The sequence below is a fragment of the Lissotriton helveticus genome, chromosome 3_1 (genome assembly GCF_964261635.1).
Source record: "Lissotriton helveticus chromosome 3_1, aLisHel1.1, whole genome shotgun sequence".
Lineage (NCBI taxonomy): Eukaryota > Metazoa > Chordata > Amphibia > Caudata > Salamandridae > Lissotriton > Lissotriton helveticus.
In genome coordinates this window covers 1,826,541,251-1,826,564,040 of record NC_136061.1, presented here as the reverse complement: position 1 = coordinate 1,826,564,040, position 22,790 = coordinate 1,826,541,251, and the positions used below count along the sequence as shown (strand labels likewise).

Genomic DNA, 22,790 nt, shown 5'->3' with positions numbered 1-22,790 from the left:
GACTGGAGGGTACAGAAAAGATAGGTAGCAACGTCCAGCCCACCCTCATGGGAGCCAAGTATAGGCATTTTCTCCTCAGACGAAGTACACATTAGGCGGGGTTAATATTGGAGGGTTGCTAAAAGTACGTAACTGATGAGTATAGTTACATCAGCTCTCTCCTACTGATATCTACCCTACTCCCTGAACACAGAATGCAGAAGTACTTTTCAGTATAGGCACTGGAATAGCCCTATCTTCAGTAACATTACGATCTTGAAAATGTCAAAAATATTGAGTGAAATTAAATTCCTCAAAATACAAACTCTCGTTTCTTAACCAAGTGACATTTTCATGTGTTGTACACATATTCATACATGCATTGGGATCTAATGTTCCCTCTCCATTATTCCCATCGGGGTCAAATCCTTGATGAATTTCAATATATGCTAGAATCCTCTCATAATCTTTTTCCGAGAACCTTTGAGAGTCCACAGTATAGTGCATATACATCATAGAGTGTAATTTAAACCAGGCCTCGCAACTTCCCAAATAAGACAGGGGTAAGGATATGAATAAGTCGTGCTTGTGCATAACAGATGGTAAAAGACCACAAACCCAACAATTTGTCGTATTGGTGGTGCTCTGTGCTTTATGAAGCATTTCAACAAAAACATTTTTCACATAAGTCTGATGATGCCTCCCCTTATGTGGAAAAAGAGAAAGAGTTTGCCTACAAGGGATTTAATTAATCTGATATTTATAGAGATATTATCTCAAAGATGTTTATCACGGTTACATCCTTAGTAGTGGTGAACAATAGATTTAATCAAATACAATAAATGTAATATTAAGGAAAAATAAATCAAATCTCAAAACTCAATTGTAAAGTGACACACAGGGCAAGAATCTGCTTCAAAATATACATATATTTAATATTTCAGCAATAAATTAATCAGGGAGTAAAAAAGGATTAGAAGCAACCATACATAGTTTGCAAGGTAACAACTACTAGCCTATACAACAACTATGTTAACATCTTTTCATCAATTCAAAACAGCAAATGTATGGAGAAAAAGATGCCGTAGTCGACGTTTCGGTGTGTGATGGCAATAAGACCGTCAGACCATCTTCAGGACAGAAGGTTGATGATAATCCCTGTGAAATAAAACATGAACAACACTATTTCAACATTGTATACCAATTATAATTTATGGTAACAGAAGAGAAAAAGCACCCGTGTGTAAACAAAAAAAAGAAGAAACGTGAATATATTTAAACCTGCACCAAAGCAAATGGTTTAAAGGAATTATAAATGTTTTAATATTAAATAATTCCACTGAATGATTGTGTCTACGTACAAAATAATTTCTTAATGGACTCTTTCGCAAAACTTGTTTTAACCAGGATATATTTTTTCGGGATTACAGCAAGCAACTGAAGGATTGAAGGAAAGATACATAAATTATTCCTTCTTATTTATGCATGTACTTCCCACTTTATTTCTATTTTGTGGAGAGTTTGTTATTAGAAAATATAGCGGATAACTCAAGGGTTGTTCAAGGTCACGCTATTTTTGTGGACCTTAGTCTCCTTATGTGGGGTTAAAGTATAAAACACATGTTCCGGAGGTGAGGCAGTTGTTCCCAAAACAGTATGCATAGGGTAACGGAATTCTAAATATATGAACACTCCGATTAATAGGATTAGTAATATTGCTATCACCACTATAAATGCAATTTTAACACGTTGGGTCCAGCTAGAAAAGACAGGCATATATGCCGGTAAATAGCGTGGTGCAAAAGGGTGTTCCTCTTCGGGAAAAAAACGAGCAAAGGGATACATGCTAACTAAAAGTCCAAAAAAATAAACTAGGGCAATGCAGTCCAACCTGCCAGAGGGTGCTTCTTTCCTGTGTCCGTTTAGAGCCTCACAGGCAGGCTCCTATCGTTCATCACAAATCAGATCAAAGCAAACTTCTCACGTTGAAGTTATGTTCTCACACAACCCTTGAAGAAAACACAACCTGGGCCTTTTAAACAAGAAATTCAGTCTTTCTTTCTGAACCGAGAAAGCAAATGTTCAAGGCTCTCAGCGTGTTCAGTCTAGTGTCTCGCACAGTACCCCAGAAGCGTATTCAGCAGACAATTGTAGACCCTATCGCACAAGTCTCTCCCTATCTCCTACCATACTCACCTGGAGTACCGTGTTGTTTTTTGGGCTGCAGGTTGTATCGAGCATGGCTAGGCACTTCCTGATCAGAGAACAAAACAGAGGATGATGCAGCCGGTGCAACAGCGGTGCTGCGAGCCTCTCGTTCAACTGTAGGGGCAACAGAATCTATGGCAATCACTTGTGCTGATGACGGAGCCCCTTCCGAACCCGAAACACCTTCTTCTTGCCTTTCTCCAATTACTTAGGCGTCAGAAAAAGGGACAAAACGAGGAACTCGCTCACTTTCCTGGGTCAGGACCTTTTCCTGACTTCGTTGATCATATGGAAGTGGGAGGGGCAGTTTCTTCACATGTGACACATGGATCCAGTGTCGCTTGCCATTCACCATCACCGCTGTCCGATTAGCCAACAGGATTTGGAAGGGTTCGGAACAACGTGGGTCCAGGCAGGATTGTCGCTGATAGTTACGAACCAACACCCACTGTTCTGGCTCTAAGCGATGTCCGGGACTCTCCGGCAGGGGCTGCAAAACTGCTGAAACCTTTTGATGAATGGAACGGAGATCTTTAGTCAAAGCATACAGATAGTCTGTCAACATAGGATACTCTATATCACAAAATGTTCTAGGTCTCGGGATGCTCCAAACATTAGCAGGGCGCCCAAAGATGACTTCATAGGGAGATAAGCCTGAACGGGAATGTGGGGTAACCCGTATGGACATCAATGCCAGTGGCAGAGGGTCTGGCCACTTCAGCCCAGTACTTTCGTGAACTTTCGCCAATTTGAGCTTTAGTATTCCATTATACTTCTCGACCAACCCAGCAGACTGGGGGTGTCGAGCCGCATGGAATTTCTGTTTAATCTGTAGTCCATTACATATGTGACTGATAAGATCTGCATTAAAGTGTTTTCCGTTATCACTCCAGATCACCCGAGTCAATCCATCGCGTGGGAAGTATTCTTTTACCAAAGCCTTTGCTGTTGCTAAAGCAGTATTTTCCTTGGTTGGGTAGGCTTCCACCCATTTGCTGAAGGCGCACACCACAACCAGGACATACTTCAAATTGTTGACACGCTCCAGCTGGATATAATCCATTTGGAGTACCTCATAAGGCAAAGATGGTGGTGCAAAGTTTCCACTCAGAACAGGCTCCCTTCCCCCAGGATTATATCGTAGGCAAACCATGCAATATTGCACCAAATGAGCAGCGGTCTTTGGAATATTGGAATTGTACCATACAGGATCTAATAATGCACAGATACCTTTGGCCCCAATATGAGCTGAACCATGTGCCATTGTCACCACCGCATTCACTAATGCATTAGGCAACAACCACCGCTGTTTTTCTGTTAAATCAACCCAACAATCATTTGCATCTAACTTTCCTACTTCCTTTTTCCAGTGAGCCAACTCAACAGGAGTATCTTCTTTCTGTATTTCTCGGACACTCTCCATGGTGTTATCAAACATCTCTGTTTCCACCACCCACCTAGCAGAGCTAGTCACAAACATTGAGGTCAATTTGGATTTCACTGTTTCCTTAGCTACTTGATCAGCAAAAGCATTACCTTCACCCACTGCATCAACCACTGACTTATGTGCACTGCATTTAACTACTGCCACCATCTCTGGTAACGTCAATGCTGTCAGTAATCGCAAAATCAAGGGGCTGTGTTGTATTCGCTGACCATGGGAAGTAAGAAAACCTCTCTCAGCCCACAGTCGGCCAAAACTATGAGCCACGCCGAAGACATATTGGCTGTCAGTGTAAATGTTTACTCTCAGTCCTTCACTCAACTCACAAGCCCTAAACAATGCCACTAACTCAGCTGCCTGTGCCAATTGATAGGGTACTCGAGCAGTCTCAACTACATTGTGTAGAGTAGTTATCGCATATGCAGCAGTTGTCGTACCATCTTGTAGTTTGAAACAAGAGCCATCAACATACGAGGGTCAGATAGAGGAGTGTCTGTCAGGTCTACCCATCCCTTTGTCCCTTCCTCCGTCCGAAATATAGAATCATGAACATCATTGTTCTTTTCATTCGAAGGGAGGAGTATAACGGAGCAGGGTTCAGAGTGGCACATCGTTTAATCATAATATGGGAAGCAAACAAAGTCAATTAGTAACCTGTAAGACGCGCACTCGTAAGGTGCTGGGTCTTGGTTTTGTTCTATAATGTATCCACAGCGTGCGGTACCATCACTGTGAGGTCGGTGTTCAGAACGAGCCCTTCCAACTGTCGAATAGCCACTGCGACTGAAGCAGTAGCCCTTAAACAGCTAGGGAGTGCTCTGGCGACGTTATCCAACACCACCGAGAAATAGGCACAAGGTCTGTCATTACCACCAAATCCTTGTGTTAACACAGAAAGCGAGCAACCGTCCACCTCGTGTAAATAAAGCACAAAAGGTTTCTGATAATCAGGGGTACCAAGAACGGGTGCAGAGCAAAGAGCAGTTTTTAAAGAATCAAAAGCATTTTGACAATCATCGTTCCAGGGTAAAGGTTCATGCACATCTTTAGTGGTTAAGTACAGGAGAAGTTTAGTGAGAAGGGAAAAGTTAGAGATCCATTGGCGACAGTAAGAAGTCATGCCGAGGAATGCACGAACATCACGTTTAGTACGAGGCACAGGCATATTAGAAATGGTAGTCACACGCTCAGGGGTTAGTCTCCTCCCCTCTTTCGACAGTAGATGACCTAAGTAGGTCACCTCCTGTCGACAATATTGGAATTTAGAAAGGGAGACTTTATTGCCATTAGCAGCCGAATGAGATAATAATTTAACGGTGGCTTCCTTACAACCTTCCTCAGTATCAGAGGCCACCAATAGATCATCAACATATTGCAAAAGTACATTACCGGGGGGCAAGGAAAAATCATCCAACAATGTTTTCAAAGCTTGACTATAAATACTAGGACTCTCTGTGTACCCCTGGGGAGCGTGACAAAATCTGAAGCTGCGACCAGATAATGAGAAGCCGAAAATATGGCGGCTATCGGGGTGGATCGGAATGCTAAAGAAAGCATTCTTCAAATTAATCACAGAAAAATATTTTTCAGTGGGAGGAATCATAGTGAGAATAGTAGTGATGTCCGAAACCACAGGGTATGGGCCAAAACTATTTTATTAGTTTCTCGCAAATCAATCACCAAACGATAAGTATCAACATGATCAGAGTCACTGTCAACCGTAACCTTTTTCAAGGGTAAACAACCTTTACAACGAAACTTTTACAACGCACTACCCTTACAACGCGGTCATTACAACGCAAACCATTACAACACATTGCGCTGGGGGGCGCTCTAGGATAGGGAATAGGTTAATTTACTATCCAATAACCTTCCCTAGTGTCCACGGGGACTGGAGTTGGAATAGTAAATTAAACTATTCACTATCCAACACCCAAAAGCACTATGCGTTGTAATGGATTGCGATGTAAAAACTGCGTTGTAAAGGCAGGCATTGTAATAGCCTGCGTTGTAACGTCATACATCCTTTTTCAAGATCCGTAAAATGGGGCTGTTGCATATATTAGCAGCCGTCTCCTCCACTACGCCCTTTTTGATCAAATCTTGTATAATGGAGAGCAAAGCTTTCTCACCGGCCAAAGAGATTTTATACTGAGGTATGCGTGGTAGTCGAGCGTTGTGCTTCAAAGTGATAGAAACGGGTGGAATCTTTAATAATCCACATCGGTGTCTCCCATGGTCCATAGTGTGGCTGGGATAGCAGCAAACTCAGGAGGGAGGGGGTCATTTTTAGAAAAAAACACTGCAAAGTATGCTTGCCAGGGGAATTGATAGTCAAATAAACACCATCTGGTGAACAATGAATTTTAGCATGTCATTTCTTCAACAAATCCAAGCCCAATAGGTTTTCACCACAATGGGCGGTCAAAAGAAATGGGTAGTCTACTGTAACTGGACCAGTCATAAACAGAATAGGTTTGGAGATGGGACTCACCACCGGAATTCCTGAGAATCCCACCAAAACATTATTTTGCCCAGACAGAGCAGCCCCTGGGACCAGTGAACGAGAAATAGAACTATTCATCGCACCCGTATCAACTAAGAATTTTTCAGATGTCTCCATCAAATGCGCCTTTACATACGGACCTTGCTGATCAACGGGTACTGACACCTGGCCCCCACTCTATCCTTGGCTATCCTATGTATAATCATACCCTTCAGTTGCATCCATTACACCGTCTTCATTATAATACTGCCTACCTCTCGAATTATCGAATTAATTCTTGTCTGATCCAACGTGCACCGCCTCCTCTCGTCGCATATCACTGCGATCCACACCACCTCGACCTCTTCCTCTCCCTCTTATAGCCCCATTCTGAGCCAGCAACAAAGGACACTGAAATTGCCAATGCCCTTCCTCCTTGCAGTAAGCGCACTGGATTATTCCTAAAGTAACAGCGGGACCTTTGCCTCGTCCAGTTCCCGCCCCCCTCGGGACGAATCCTCTAGCGCCTCTTTCTCCGCCTCGACAACCTGTTGCATCAACACCCGTGTTTTAAGATCTTTCGCTTTCTTTTCCATTTTTTGCTTAATCTCATTCTCCCTATGTTCGTAATATTGGGCCATACTCAATATTACCGAGGGCATAGAAGTGGTCCAAGTATTCTCAGCGGCTTGTAGCCGCCCAGAGACTTCTGGTAACAAGTTGGTCACAAAAAGATTAACAAATAATTGTATTCCACCTTCCACTGATAAATCCTGTCCACTAAAATCAATGAATACACCTTCAAATCTAGTGAAGAAATCAGACACACTTTAATCTTTCTTCTGCTTACATGCCGTCAATTTATCCCAATCCACCTTACGAGACGGAATCAACGAATGCATGTAAGTAATGATACGGCCAGGTAACGCCAACAGTTCAGGATTTGGTTTATCACCAGGCTTACGTTCCTTTTCCCAATCTTTTATCTGATCCCATGTTCCACCCAATTCTGTAGCATGGTCATGATCATGCACCTGATGCCATACATCAACAGGGACTAGCAACGCGAAAAATAGCTCTATGTCAGCTAGGGTCATAACAGCTGAGGAAGTCGCTTCTGTGAGCTCTTTGTAGTAAGCCGTAGGATTTTTACGGGGGTCAGGTAGTTGTGATTTTAACGAGAGGACTTCACTCCTTTTCCAGGGAGTGTAAACCCACTGCTCCTGTACTCGCGCCTCTACACGAGGTCTAGTCACTACATCCTGATCATTTTTAAGTTCCGGTATTTCAGGGTAAAAAATAGGATGGACTTCTCACATAGGGTGCTGAGAGTCCCATGAGGGACATTTTTGGTGCATTCGCCCTCGATAATTCAATAGAACCTCAACATTTCTGTAAACTTCCTCTGGTCCAAGTTCAGACTTATGAGCTCTGTCCCGGATATCATACATCACTCGTGGGGCCTGCCCTCCCGGAAAACACTGTTCCCATAAAGTAATCAAACATGAGGCCATGTGTTTCAAGGCATGCTGCTGCATGACAGGCTCATAGTCTCGAAGTGTGCTCCATATATCAGTTAGACTATAAATAGGATGTTGCACCCACTGAGAGGACTGATTTGCAATCATCTGTTTCTCATCTAGTCCTACCGTCGAACGAGTAAACAACCTTTGTGTGACAAGATCCCCCAGAGCACGGGATGGAGTTGGGTCAGCTAAGGATGGGGTCGTGCTCGCAGACTGGGAAGCCTATGCAAAAGTCGGGGGAGACAAAACAGCTGCGGACATGACAGAAGATGGCAACTTAACAGACCATAAAGTAGCTGTCTCAGACGTGGAGGGAGATAAAACAGAGAACGTTCTCGGAGAGGCAGGTGAAGGAGAAACAACCGGAGCAGAGGCTGAAGGGATCTGTACTGAAGTTGAGGGTACAACAGGATATATACATTGTGGAGCATAAGGGGGAGGTGGACGAGTATCCAATAAATCCTCCATCTCATCCTCTGCTTCAGTCCTAGTCACATAGGTCTTATCCATCTGTAATCTAAATTGCTGGTCTGCACAATCGATTCCTTTTTCTGTTTTTGCTTTATCATAGGCTATGGCTTTCTGCGTAATTGTCTGACCTCCCTTTATTTTACATAATTTCTCCTCCCGTATATGCCTACGTTTTGCATCCTTCTGCCACATGTTTAGGGAATCAAACATTGCCTGTAGACTACACTTAGAGAACAAACGATCTCGCAAGAAATGCGTTTTGTTTTCATCAAAAGACCCAGTTATGGGCCATTGCAACTCTACATTATCCTTAGTGTATTTGTGCCATAAAGTATTAAACAAAATAGGGGTAATACCATGCTTTACCTACATATCATAACTTGGGCTGCCCTCAGGCGGGGCAGGTTGACTTTCAGCCAAGCACGTGTCCTTTCTGCGGCAACAACACCCATAACACAATTTGCTAATACACGGCATAATGATTGTTGAGACTTATTCTTCATTCAAAATAAACACAGACTTTCAAACATGGCCATGTTCATATACTCACAACATATTCAACCGCACTCATATTTGAACCCATACAGAACAATAATACACGTACATACGAGGATTTTCAAAACTACATGTCTCTCTTTTTTCTTTCTTTCAAAACAAAGAACAGAACCCGTCGACTCCTGTTCATGGAGAATTAATCAATTGAGATTTCAGACCAACAGATACCAAAATCAAGCAGTCCAAAGACTACCAAGAGACCGTCGGACAGGTATAACCACAGACTGTCCTACAGACCATCCCAAAGTCTTCCTGGTTCACCCTTAGGACTATTCTGACTAAGCCTGCTACCTTAGCATCGCTTCAGATATGTTCCCCAGGCTACCCAGGTACAACCACAGGCCTTTCCGAGACCAGTCCGGCCGGGTGTGCACCACACAGGCCACACGAAGGCGTCCGATCGGCGTCTCTATTATTCATAAAACAAGTCCATGGAGCATCTACCCGTGCAGCCACAAGGCTGCCCCGTCAGACCTCCAAAATTCTCGTGGTACACTGATCACCAAATCCTACACAGTTAACTGCTTCAAAAGCACTGCTCAACAGCGCGTTCCAAAAGACATCAAAAACAGTCCACTCACCTGGTGCACGCAGGTACAATTGCGTATTCTCCACTGCCAACTCCTGAAGACCAACACGGTCAGTTCCTGGGTTACGCCCGTAGGACTCCGGCGAAGGGTCACTAGCAGCTGGAGCACGCTGATCGTGAGAGCGAAGTAAGGCAAACCAAAATGTCCACCCGCTCGACCAGAGCTCCCCTCCTTTGTCCCTTTACCCGTTTACGGGAAGGACGACCCTATCACGGAGTCCCACCAGAGTTGCCAACTGAAGTACCACAAAATAACATAAAGGGCTATACCTACCAATAGCCCAATCCCATTTCCCAATAATCAGCCAGTTGGCAGTGAAGAAGGTTCAATCGTTTTTAAGCAAACAATACTCTATAGAGGAGCCTTTCCAACCCTCACCCATCAGGTGCGCGGAGAAGACTGCTGGCTCGTATTCAAACATGTGATTATATACCTATTGGTTCAAGACACATAATCACTGTAAAAGGAAAAACACTAGTTGGCCCTCGAGCTCCAGGAAAGGACCATATATGGCATACATGATTAGTTCAAAGCTTATCTATTTATTACTGGGAAGGTCAGGAGGGGTGAATCCCTTTCGTCTTGGTGTGTAGGCACGGCGCCTCGAGGAATGTGCTTATCGCACCCATAGCCAGATGCGACCTTCACTCCCAGGACAGTCGAGAAAACAATCTACTTTCAGCTGCTCTCAGTAACTCAAATAAACTGGGGGCTTGACAACCGTCGAAGAGTATCACGTGATTACAGCTCTTGTTCGAGCAAATGTTCGAAAATGGTCTCTGTATGGTTTTTCGTCCTGCTCCCATTATCAATTGATATGCTAGGAGTAAACAAACACTGTCCTTCCTACACAGCATATATGTAAATATCAGAAGAAAAGGTACATGTAGATACATCATGCTAACATAATATAGGTCCAACACTCCTGATGTGAGGAAAATCAAATTTTTATCCCTCAGTCCTGTACAATCACTTCGCAACTGACGAGTACAGTCTTCATAACACTTTAGACACTTGACAGTACACAATTTCTGTGAAAAAGCAGGGTAACCAACACATCTGGAATCAGCTTTGGTATGTCTAGAGATAATAAATGGCACCCCAGATGGAGTTCATACTCTACCTGCTAGAACCAAGGCACTCATATCCGAGACTCTTCGACAGGAAATCAGACATAAGAGGAGAGTAGTTTTGCTGATAATTGCTGTTCGCGAAAGACCCTTGTTATCAGGCCAATCTCTGATGAAACGTAACACCGTGTCCACATCCCACATCACATTGTGGAATGCTTTGGCTGACGTGGACAGACCATCCTGATACACCATAACAATTTGCAGAAAAGTTGATGTTCACCTACCGGTTTACCATCCAGATGGGGATGACCTGTCGATATTGCCGAATGGAAATTGCTCACTGTCCTATTAGTCAGACCCTGACTAGCAATATCTGCCAGAAAATTCCCAAACGTATGGATTCTGGATCCCACAGGATCCACACTTCACTCACTATGCCAACTAACCCATCTACACCAGGCTGCTTCATAGCGTTTGTGAGTAGAGTGGGCCCAAGAATGATAGGAAGGACAAGGCATCCTGCAAAACTCCAAGCACTTGCCAGCATCACCTAAAATTTGCCAAGCCATGAGAAATAATAGCCCCTGAGTCACCAACATGTGTGGGAAGCCTAACAGGTCCATGAGAAGATCTGGGCTAGATGGAAGACATACCGGAGGTGCACAGGACAGATACAGGGACACTGGGAACCATGATAATGCCTTCCAACAAGGGGTTATCAGATCTAACTCCCCCAGCTGTTGAATCACCTGTGCAAGTACCCTCTGAATAATGGCAAATGAGGGAAATGCATAAAGCAACCCCGTTCACCAACAGTGGAGAGAGGCATCTGAACGGGTCACCTGCAGATCTGGTCCCCAACTGTAAAAGAGGAGAAGTTGCACATTTAGATGGGTAGCAAACACATCTATCGCACAAAGACTACAGTGTAAGTTCAGAAGTTGAAAGCTCCCATGGTGAGGCCTCCAATTGCTGGAGTCGTGCAGGAACAGAGAGTTCTAGTCCGCTACCACATTCGACCTACCCAGAATATATTCCGCCATCACCGCTATGTGATATTGGAGGCAGTAATGGCAATCTCCACTAGGAGGCAAGATCTTGTCACACCTAATCGATTGATGTGCAGGGCTGCCTATACATTGTACTTTCTCAAGAGAATGCAACAAGTCGTTTTGCTTGTAGATAAAGTAAAAATTGGAAAAGAACTCGCCAGAAGCTCCAGACAATTGATAAGAAGGTGTGGTTCCTCCAGGGACCACCTGCACCCCGTCTCCACAGAGTAGCAACCAGCTTTCTAGCCCCACCAACTGGCATTGGATTCTGTTATCACTTCCGGAATTGAAGCAAATATAGCTTTGCCATTCCAGGCGTCCATATGCTCCAACCATGAGTACATCTCCATCCTGGCCTCCTCCAACAGAGCAATCTTTTCAGAGTAAGCTAAACCTCTGCGAAGGTGCATTATTAAGGCAGAATGGCCTGATAATGAAGGGGGGGGCAAAAATATTTATTGAATGGAGAAAGCTAAAAGTCCTAAAAGGCAAGCCAAGATCCTCAAGGATATTGTTAGAGAGGCAAGCGCTCTCCTCAACTCTTTCTTGATGTAAATCCGCGTTTTCAATGGAAGCATCAGCTGGGCCAGATAGAATCCACCTGGGACCCCAGGAACTCCATCTTCTGAGAGGGACTCTCAATCAACTGTTCCGAGTTGATGGCAAACCCTAGGTCCTGAAGGAGCTGGGTCATACAAGAGAGATGAAGAAGGACGAAGTCCATACCCTTTGCCATTACTAGAATGTCGTCTAAGTATATGATCAGCCAAACTTCCCGTTCCTGAAGGTACTGAACCACAGGTCAAAGTAACTTGGTGAAATACCAAGGAGCTGAAGACAGGCCAAATGGCAGGGCAATAAACTCGAACCACTGATAGCGCCACAGCAACTGAAAAAATCTGCGACGAGGGCAAATATGGGGACTGCTGCATAAGCGTCCTTGAGGATGCACTATCCATGAATTTAATTCTTTGAGATTTAGATACAAGCGGAAAACCTGATCTTTCTTTGGGACCAACAAATATTGTGCTGGTGAGGGTTCGATTCTGTTATCACCCCTTTCTGGACTAGAGAAGCCATTTCGTTGTGTATGAAATTACTTTCTGTTTGGAAAAATGGAGAGGAGCCTGTCAATTCCCCTGGTGTGGGGAGGAGTAAAACTCCAGTTGGAAGCCCTGAACAGTCTGCAACACTCACGGATCCAATTGTGTATGAACAACCTTATCCGCCCCCCCCCCCCCCATCATAATGTCAGAGGATGGAAAAATATTTACTTGAATAGGTGATATTGCTGGTGTCATTTCCTCCCTTGTAACTTCCTTGTTGGGCACGAGCCCAGCCCATTGAGGGTGGGGTAGAAGTTGGAATGTGGAGCACCACCTCTTCTTCTGGATGCATTTCCCCATGAAGCCTTATAGAATCCTTGGCCAAGCGCCCGACCTCGGAGGCATCCGGCCCTGACAAAAAGGCCACTTTTGAAAACTTTCTTCAAAGAGGAATGGGCTTTATCTAGGTCAGAAAAGGTGGACACTTATTTGCCCAAATCTTTTACAAACGTGTCGCCAAAAAATAAGCCCTTGGCTAGGGATTCCGCCTCCATAGAGGGCAAATCTGCCAGTTGAGGATCAATCCTCATGAGGAAGGATTTGCATCTGTTGGTAGACAAGGCGCAGTGAGCGTTGCCTAAGAAACAGATTTCTCTTGGAGCCCATTCAAGAATCTCAGTAGGATCTAGTTGAGAATTGGCATCCTTACCTTGGACTGCTAAATCAAAAATTTTAGCGAGGCGATCAGAAACAGCAAACAGTTTGTCTTGGCATCCGTGCCAGGCCCAGTCTGGCCTCTCCTTAGGATCCTTCGCACATTTCTTTAGAAATATAGACATATTGATATCTAGTTCAGGGATATCAGTTACTTTGCCAAGAAGAGAGGGTTTGAACATTCTGATCTTAAAGTATTGCGCACTTCGCGCTCAAAACCCTGACGTGTAGTATCCTGCACATAAAGTGCGACTTCCATGCAGGGCACCCATTAAGTGGATCTGGGATGTACTATATTTCAAGGGTCAAAAAGCAGAACCTCTGACGTAACATGATGGGTTTTGCGTTTGCACATAGTCTCAGGGCATTGCTTATTCTAGCCGTCCTCTGAGTCAGAAGAGGGAGGAGAAGGAGAAGACACATCTGCCACCATAGGGGTGGAAATCGTGGAGGTACCCAGTGTACTGTGTAAAATGGAGCTCCTATAACCATGGTCCCGAAGGACAGAAGAGGCCATCTGCGACAACGCCTCCGCCGAGGACGAACACTTAGAAACAACATAGCGGGCAAAGGCTGGTTCACTCAAACTCAAGCCCTGTGCAGAGGAATCCCATCCAGGACCTCTCAACATAAGTCTTCATAATGTGCCAATGTCTGAGATAAGGGGTGCAAAGCCTTAATCAAAGCATGATTCACTGGGTCCTGTACATGTGAATCTAATGCATCTACCAACTGCTCTTCCATGTGGTGCTCGTAGGGCACTTCTTCCTACTCCAAATATTCCTCACCCTCCTCAGTGTAGTAGGCTTTCCTGAGAACTGGAGAGGTGAAAGAGGTTCAGGGGTAGAGTATGCCCAGGGGTGAATGGAGATGTCTAGAGACTCTCAGGCCATGGTGCCCAGGCCAGCAAAGTCTGTTATATTACATATTGCCGAGAAAGACTTTTAAAATATATTGTGGAGGAAGCCACTCCAAACTCTCCTAGGAAAATGTCCTTCTTCGTTTTTGCTCCCCGTCTGGTGTTCAGAGCGACAGGGAGACGCCGGTGTTCCACCTGCTGAAACAAATGTAGCACGAGGAGCAGATCTGAGGATAATTACTACGATCGGATACATGCACATGTGCAAGGCCAATCGACACTAAAAGAGGACTTCCCTTTGTGTGCCGGAAGCGCGCTTCTCCCAGGTCCCGCTCCACCACTGGCCAGGCGACCGGGATGTTACTTCCTGTGAGTGCAAGCGCTTAATCACCCATTTAACATATGTAACAATAATTAATAATGCACGCATGCAATTTGAATAATAATCCAAAATATAGAGCGTGGCAGAAACCACTTATGAAATTAACGAAAGGCACCTTTAACTCAGCTGCTGTAGCAGCAGAGAAAGAGGACAGACTATGGTTCGGTTGTCAATTATATTCAGGCATGAACCCAGTGATTGGTAGAGAGAAGAAGCTGTGAAGCCTCATGGGTAATGCATTTTAATGTTTGATTGGCCACTGTGTTTTCTTAAGTAGAGAAAGAGAAGCATAATTGGAAGCCACCGTTCCTGGCTTAGAATTCTGAATTGGCATTAATACAAAAACCCCAAAGAGCTAAGGAAAGCCACAACAGCAGAGACAGACATTTCTCCTGAAGGTAAACACATGAACAACTATCTGGCACTGTAACTGTGGGGTCTTTGTCATGCCGCACATAGCAAATAGGGACACAGCCCAGAGTTCGAGTAGCATGCTGTTTAACTGTATGCTAACCGTATTGAAGAAATCGGTAGCCAGTGAAACAACATTCTGCAAGCAAAGTAGGAGGCTCGGCCCTCATCTGGCTCTCATCCTTCCTGAGGGACCGGACCCTGGCGGTTCGTCTTGGGGAGTTTTCAGCTACCCCCTGTCAGGTCCAGTGCGGGGTGCCTCAGGGTTCTTCTCTGTCCCCTTTATTATTTAATCTCTACATCTCTCCCCTTATCTTCGCTCTTCAGCAGCTGGAGGTCACGGTATACAACTATGCCGACGACCTCCAGCTCATCTTCAACCTGTCTTCTTCCCCTGACTCTATCTCTAATTATCAATCAATCTTATCTTTTATCAGGGACTGGATGAACTTCAACCACCTGAAGCTCAATCCTGATAAGACGGAACTTGTGCTAACGGGTGGTTGCTCCAGTCCCTGGAACTCTCTATTTTGGCCCCCTTCCTTTGGCTCTCCCCCTACCCCAGTTTCCTCTGTTAAGACTTTAGGCATCAAGCTCAATGATAAACTCACCATTCACTCCCAGATAGGTTCGGTGGTCTCTTCCTGCTTTCTCATTCTCCGTACTATCCGTTCTATTTCTCGCTTTTTCTCTTTCCCTGCACTCAAACTGATCATGTCCGCACTGGTCCTATCCCGCCTGGACTACGGGAGCGCTCTGTTCAACGGCATCCCGCAATATAGCATACGCAAGCTACAACTGGTTCAGAACCAGGCGGCTCGCCTTGCCTTCGGTCTCCCTAAATTCCACCACACCTCTCCTCTATTGAAGACCCTTCACTGGCTTCCTGTCCGGGAACGCGCCTTGTTTAAACTAGGCTGTATGGCTTTTCAGGCCAGGTCGGGTCTGGCCCCTATCTTTATATCTTCAGCCATCAAAACCTACGTTCCCGGCAGAGACCTTCGCTCCTCGGCTCAACATCTTTTAGTAGCCCCTCGCTTCAGGAAAAAAAAACAGGGTGGCTCTAAATTTTCTACTCTTGCCCCTGTGTTTTGGAATTCCCTTCCCTTTCACCTTAGAGCCCTCACCCAATATTCCCTTTTCCGCAAATCCCTGAAAACTTTTCTGTTCACCCAGGCTTTTTTTTCTTAAAATTTTTTTTCTTTTCCCCCTGTCCCAGTCTATGCCCTAGTGCTTGACCCCGCCACCCAGGCTGTTTGCGATTTTAGCGCCAAGAAACCGTTCAGGTGTATGTTGCGCTCTACAAATATTTTAAACTTAAACTTAAGTAGCAGTAGGAGACCCAGGTGGCATATAACAAGGACCCACAAAATCTGTAGTAAAGGTAGCTTGGTATTTCTATGTTGGAGCTGGGCAAGTCTGTATTCAAGTACATAAAAGAAAAAGGCAAAGCGAAAATTCAACATTTATGGACTCAAATGGAAAGTGCATGCTTTGCGTGAGCCAATAAGACATCAAACCAGGCCTGTCCCAAGCAAAGAAGAAAGCCATTAGGTGTTTCATACACAGGCAGATCTGTGTGGCTTTCTCTAGTAATATTTGTTGGAATCCTAAGCATTGTGGCATTAATAGCCCTGTTTTATGTTCATTGATACACCATGGTTTTATCCACAGTTGATAAATGCACAGCAATGGAAGCCACTAGGGTAACAAGAGGATATTGATGCCCGATGTCCACAACTTAATTTTCCCATTGTTCAGGATCTTTAAAAAAAATTCATTTTAGCTTTGGTGGAAAAAAATCAGGCCCATATAGAGGAGATTAAATCAATCTCATCAAAACAATATTAGAAGATTAAATTAAATCAATATCTAAGTAATTTTAGCTGTAAGATGCTGACCTCTTCCAGTCAAGATGTCACAACCAGACACTACATTGTAGAGCTTGTCTCAGAGCAATGTAATGTTCCGCTAGTAAGGGATGGTCCTCTTGATACCAAACAGGGTATTGTCTTCTAGCTGAAGACATGTTCTATTCTTTTATTATAGTCAAACATGTAACAAAAATGTATACTGACCTGGACAAGTGTCAACTGGAAAGTTCAAGTCCAAGCAGTTGGCCAGCCTGCTCAGGGAAGATCTGGAGAGCTTGGCTCTGAGCAGACTAGTGGAACTGCAGTAGAGGCCTACAGAGCTGGTGTCTGAGCAATCTAACTTTATGCTGCAGGGGAGACCTGGAAAGCTGTCCCCCAAATAATATAGCATTCTACCAAAGACAGACCTGGAGAGCTTGTTTCCGAGCATATTAGTATTCTTCTAAAGGGTGACCTGGAGAGCCTGTGTCCAAACAATCTCACATCCTACCATATGGAAGACCTAAAGAGTTTGTCTTGGACGAAGCTCACATTCTACTGCAAGGAAGACCTGGTGCACTTGTCTCTGAGCAAATTGTCATTTTACTGCAAGGGAGACCCCAAGAGCTTGTTTTTGAGAAATCTGACATTCTACTACAGACAAGACCCAGAGAGCTTGTCTTATCGGAATCAAGCATTATACTGCAGGAAAGAACTGGAGAGTTTGTCTCCAATCAATTTAGCATTCACTACAGGGGAGAGCCAGAGAACTTGAATCCAAGCCATTCTAGTGCAGGGGAGGCCTAGAGAGCATGAGTGCAAACAACTTAGTGTTCTACTAAAGATGAGGAGTGGAGAGTTTGACTCAAATATACTAGGTGTTCTTCCTATTAAAACTGAAGAGATGTTACCCAAAAGATAGGTATTCTTCTATAAGTGACATGTGGCGAGCCGATTTCCTTTTTAAATTGTTGTCTCTGTGAGACTATGTTTTCGCAGTTGGTAGCTTTGGGGACTGTTATGGATGCATGTGAAGAACTGCTGCAGAGTAAGTCTTCAGTCATGCCTATTACAAGCATGTGGGTTCTTCTACTGGCAAGTGTAGATTTCTCATGCAGGTCCATGTCTCTTAACAACACCCTGCATTTATTGGACATTGCCCCCGTAAATAATAGGTTTCTATCCAGACACCAGTTATCATACATTTGTATGTTCCTGTAGGCTTTTGGGGGCTAGCAACCCCCACACTGGGGCTTGCCCCTCTCTCACCCTCTCTCGCTCTCTCTTGCTTTCTCTTGCTTGCTCTCTCTCTCTCTTCTCTCTCTAGATCTCCTCTCAGCTTAATCTTTTGATGTTTGTGCAATACAGATCCCTACGTCAAAGTGCAGCTACTCCTAAAGAAGAAGCATTGGAAGAAGAAAAAGACTACAGTGAAGAAGAACACGCTTAGTCCATACTTCAATGAGGCTTTTAATTTTGAGGTGAAATTTGAGCAGATCAAGGTGAGTACAGTGGACCTTTCTTCCCTATCAAATGTCCTCATACATCTGGCCGTACCTCAGGAAGAAACAGTAGAAATGTCAAACTAAGTTGTATGTAAACTCAGGTTCTCCACTCAGGATGTATAGTGAGGAATATATCATTCAGCATGTGTAACTGCACCAACCCTTAACCCCATGCATGCGGCGCACATTTTCGCGCTGTGCGGGCGATTTGAATAGTGGGCGGGATTCGGATGGCCCCCGGCCGTCCTCTGTACACGCCCACCGTGACATTGGATGGCCGGGGGCCGTCCGAAGCTTGCAAGGGGTTAAAAAGGTTTTAGAAATGTAATTGCTTTTCTTAAACGTTCTCAGAAGCCAAACAATACAAAGATGGTTGACATTTAGCAGGGCACTGCAGGCTCTCTCCTTTCTACACTCTTACATCAGGCAGAAATTTAGTGGAAATAACAGTAGCATAGCATCCCCTTCACTTTATAACGAGACCTTTCTTTCCTTTGTACCTCTCAGTGTAGTAACCATGTTTCCATTCTGTCACTCTTGCCTTGTGATCATTGGAGTACGTCCTAAACTACATTTTAATTGCTGTACTATCAACTGATACTCACACATTCATCTCTTTCTTGCCCCCCAGGATGTGGATCTTGTGGTCTCGGTCTGGGACCATGACAAGGTGACCAAGAATGAGGAGATTGGGAAGCTGTTCCTGGGATGCAAAGCAACAGGAAACCAGTTGCGTCATTGGTCTGATATGTTAGCAAACCCACGACGACCCATGGCCCAGTGGCACGGACTGCAGCCAGTAGAAGAGGTGAACCATGCCCTTGGGGTGAAGTCTCGATTCAAGCTGCCCAAACCTTAAGACAATGGTCCATCCCTCCAGCATGTGTAGCAAGGGCATGAGACTATAGGATGGGACTGTGACTAGACAGATCCAGGGGCCCATGAATAAAAAGAGGGATGTATGCATAGTCTGTATGCATCGTCTTGAGTAGATTTGGATCCCAGTTGTCCATGAACACAGCAGAAGATTGACAAATCATGGTAAATTGGCTTTTTCTATGTGACAGGACAAGTTGGAGAAGTGTAAGATAGGCATATATGGAGATCCGTTTCTGTGTTAGGAAGTGGGGGAGCAGTTTTGTGGATGTCTGTCTTCAGATGAAAAACCTGACAAGTCGGCAATCACAGCCAACTGGAGGCTTTGGGCCAAGGTGTGGTGCCATACACCTGAGAGGAGGAGACAAATCCTCCATTGTCCCTTTAGTAGAAAATCCACTCCAGTTGTAAGGGCCACTCTGGAACATAAGATCAACACAATGTGTTTCACAATCTTGGACCTGCTGGTTGACCTTGCACAAATTGCTCTAGAGTCTATTCTACAACTTCAGTATTGGAGGGATGTTGTTGATTGTAGCCACAAAGGGATTTTCTGGTACTTCAGTCCCGAAGGAATGTTGGAGAATGTGGGCCATGGAGGGATAATATGGAGCTTCCGCTTAATTGACCAGGAAGGTAAATGATGTAGAATTTTAGTACTGGAAGGGTGGTCTCAAATTTCAACCCTTGTGGTCTAGAACTCTGCCCCGGAAGGATGCTTTAGAAGTTAATTAATAGGGAATGTCTAAAACTACAGCCCTGACGAAGGTCTTGAACTGCAGACCTAATTCAGTTCTGTGGTATGGTAGTCACTTCCCTTTGTAGTAGTCTTAACTATTAACACTGGAAGGTTTGGCTGGAACACGAGTTCTGTAAGGATGGTCAGCCATGAAAATGTGACTTGTAACTTCATCCTCGAAATGATGATTTGAAAAAATATCCCTGATTGGATGGACTGAAGCAGAGGTATTCCAGGTTGGTCCACAAGGTTCCAGTCCAACTTCAAGGACCACCAATGACTGTGTAAATTACTTCTATTTAGATTAATATCTAGAGGGGTGGCCTACAGCCTCAGTCCTGGGAGGCGTTCTAGAACTTTGGCCCAGGAAGGGTGGTCTAGAAATGTAACCCTAAAGGCAAGTCTAGAACTGTAGTCATGGTGGGTTAAGTTAGAGTTTATCCATGAAGGCGTGGTCCAGAAGTCTATGCCTCAATGGATAATCTTGAACTTTAGCCCACTAATGGTCTAGACCTATAGATCTAAAGGGATAGCATGTAACATTAGCCATGGTAGGAGGATCTAGAACATTACCTTGGAAACATGATCTAAAAGTTGGACTGCCTAGAAAATCAGCCCTGGTGATTATATTGAATGGCAAACTAATGTTTCTAGTAGCCTAAACCACAAGGGGGAGCTGGCACTGCAAAGTGGCTGTACGGTGATGTGCTGGTATAATAAACAAAAAACCAACATACTAGAAACCCTAGCGTGATATCTGGCAATCATGAACGTTAAAAAGAGAATTGATCTCAGGAAGTCTGTTCTAATATGTAAAATCAGTATGTAACTCTCTGCCAGGTACTAGCAACACTATCCTACACACTACAGCACAAAAAATACTTATATTATGTTTTTACTGTATGGGACTGTCCACTTGAGAGAGCTGCTTGCTCACACACATTGACACTTGCACTTATGCACAGTACCACCTCTGTTGCTCCAGAAGGCGGCAGTGCCAGCCAGTAGCGGCTCGCACAGGTTAGAGCAGTGAGGCGGGCGGGGGCAGAGCAGGGTGGGGGTTGATGGAAGTCGACAGATGACAGGATAAGTAATATTAAATAAATAAATAAAACTTACCTTACGCTCACGGAATTGTGGCGATGCGGTGAGCACAAGGTAAATAGTTTTATTTATTTATTTAAAATTTCTTATCCCATCGTCTCTCGACCTCCACTACACCCGCCACTGCCCTACCACTCTTACCTCTGCGAGCCACTACTGGTGCTGGCAGAGAAACACAGTTTCAGTTGGTGGCCCCTGAAGTCACATATATGACTTTTGGACCCTATGGAATTGTCTACTCACTCTCAGTCACGCATATGTTCATATAGCACATATGTTCCTAAACAGAGCTGCCTAAACCTGAAGTGCCCGTGTCAAGTCTAGAGGGGTGGTGGTGACCTTAATGCAGTCAGGCACTGGTAAGGTATATGTTGTCAGATCCAGGAAGAGGAGAGGTACCTTGGTGGAAAGTCCAGTTGATACTGCCGAAGAGGGCGACTGTTCTGACCCCCAGCTTCTGCACTGCTTGGGTGAGGAAACTCTCCTCTTGAAATGAACCAAATTTTGACCAAAGCACTCCATAGTAATCAATAGTAATCCAATAAATTTATAGATGTTGAGTAATTCATAGATTCCATGCTCATATAGTCACTCTAGAGACAGCGATGATGAACTAGAATGTTTTATTTCGCATTTTCAAATGTCTAATGCTGCCGTTCAAGCTTTAACATAGACATGTGCTATCAACATTCCCTCGAGCCGGCACTTGTAAAACAACCCAATGCATTTCGAACTGTTTAAGTTCTTCGCCAGGGGTAATGAAACAAATTAAAAAGAACTGCATAAACAACAATGCTGTGCATTTTAAACCTGTAAAAAAGTTGTTCCCAGATTTGTTTTTAAATCCCCCCTCCACCTGTCTCCCCTCGTGAATATTACTGCAAGCACAATAACCCAAGCAGTGCAGCAGCTGGGGGCGGAACAGTCGCCCTTTTCGGCAGTATCATTGATATGCTGTGTGGGTACGGTCACAGCAAGCTGTTAGCACGCATTCATTTGCCAATATAAGTGATAATTAAACTTTACATGAAGGGAAGGTGTGCACTCGCTACTTTATATTTGCTTAGAAAGTCCAGTTGACCATTTCCAAACATTTTCTACTGGATTAGTGTTCTAACATGCTGGTTTTTGGAAATATAAGGAATTCATAAGGCGCAAATTGCTGTCGATTTCAGTAACATTTGGGAACTGCTTATTAGGACATAGTGATGAGTGCTGGTTTTATGTAGTATTTTTATAAAACCAGTACTACATCCCTTATTTTTTCATATGAGCATAAAGGGCTACATTTCTAAAGCACATTTGCTACAGCAGGAGTCAATAGAAAATAATTTGGGACTAGTTACATGAAATTTCCAGCATGGCCGACAGACCGCTGCTCTCAGATGTAGGCAGAGGAAAGACTCATACATGCCTACACCCAGAAACTAGCACAGAATACACTGATAACCTAACTACATTGGCGACTGAGCTCACGTGTTCATTTTCCTGGTGACTGTAAGAAGAACCAGATCATTCTAATTCATTAAAATGTGTTGTTGTTTGAAATTAAATACATGTTAATAAATGCAGTATATACATATATACATATCTAATATATAAAGCAAGTTCTGAAAGATCCGCCAAGATTTTTGAGTTCTTTGTCTGACCAGGCTGATGCGGCTGTGTTGGGATTCTGTTGCTGCCTCTCTTCGAAGTGTGGAAGAAGGGGTGTGGCCTGTGAGTACATAGACATTGGGCACTTAAACAGAGTGGATACGTCGCAATCCAAACATACTATCCATGACGCCCTCCAGGTTGCTGGCACTGATGCAGCTGTGATACTTTGTGTGAGAAGAGTACAACACTGGTCCTCAGTCCTGGAGCAAGCTGTCCGCCATCGCCATTTCCACCTGGTGCTCAGTCCGTAAAGCTTTTT

At 44.3% G+C, this 22,790-nt stretch overlaps 1 protein-coding gene across 2 annotated transcripts in view; it reads left to right on the top strand.

Annotated features, from left to right (window-relative positions):
- SYT8 (synaptotagmin 8) overlaps nucleotides 1–22,492 on the top strand; it is a 259,634-nt gene extending 237,142 nt beyond the window's left edge. For both annotated transcript variants that reach the window (XM_078682752.1, XM_078682751.1), the window contains exons 8-9: nucleotides 18,017–18,150; nucleotides 18,785–22,492. In XM_078682752.1, coding sequence (XP_078538878.1) covers nucleotides 18,017–18,150; nucleotides 18,785–19,012 — 362 coding nt within the window. In that variant the 3' untranslated portion in view covers nucleotides 19,013–22,492. The remainder of the gene's footprint in view (nucleotides 1–18,016; nucleotides 18,151–18,784) is intronic.
- The last annotated feature ends 298 nt before the right edge of the window (nucleotides 22,493–22,790 follow it).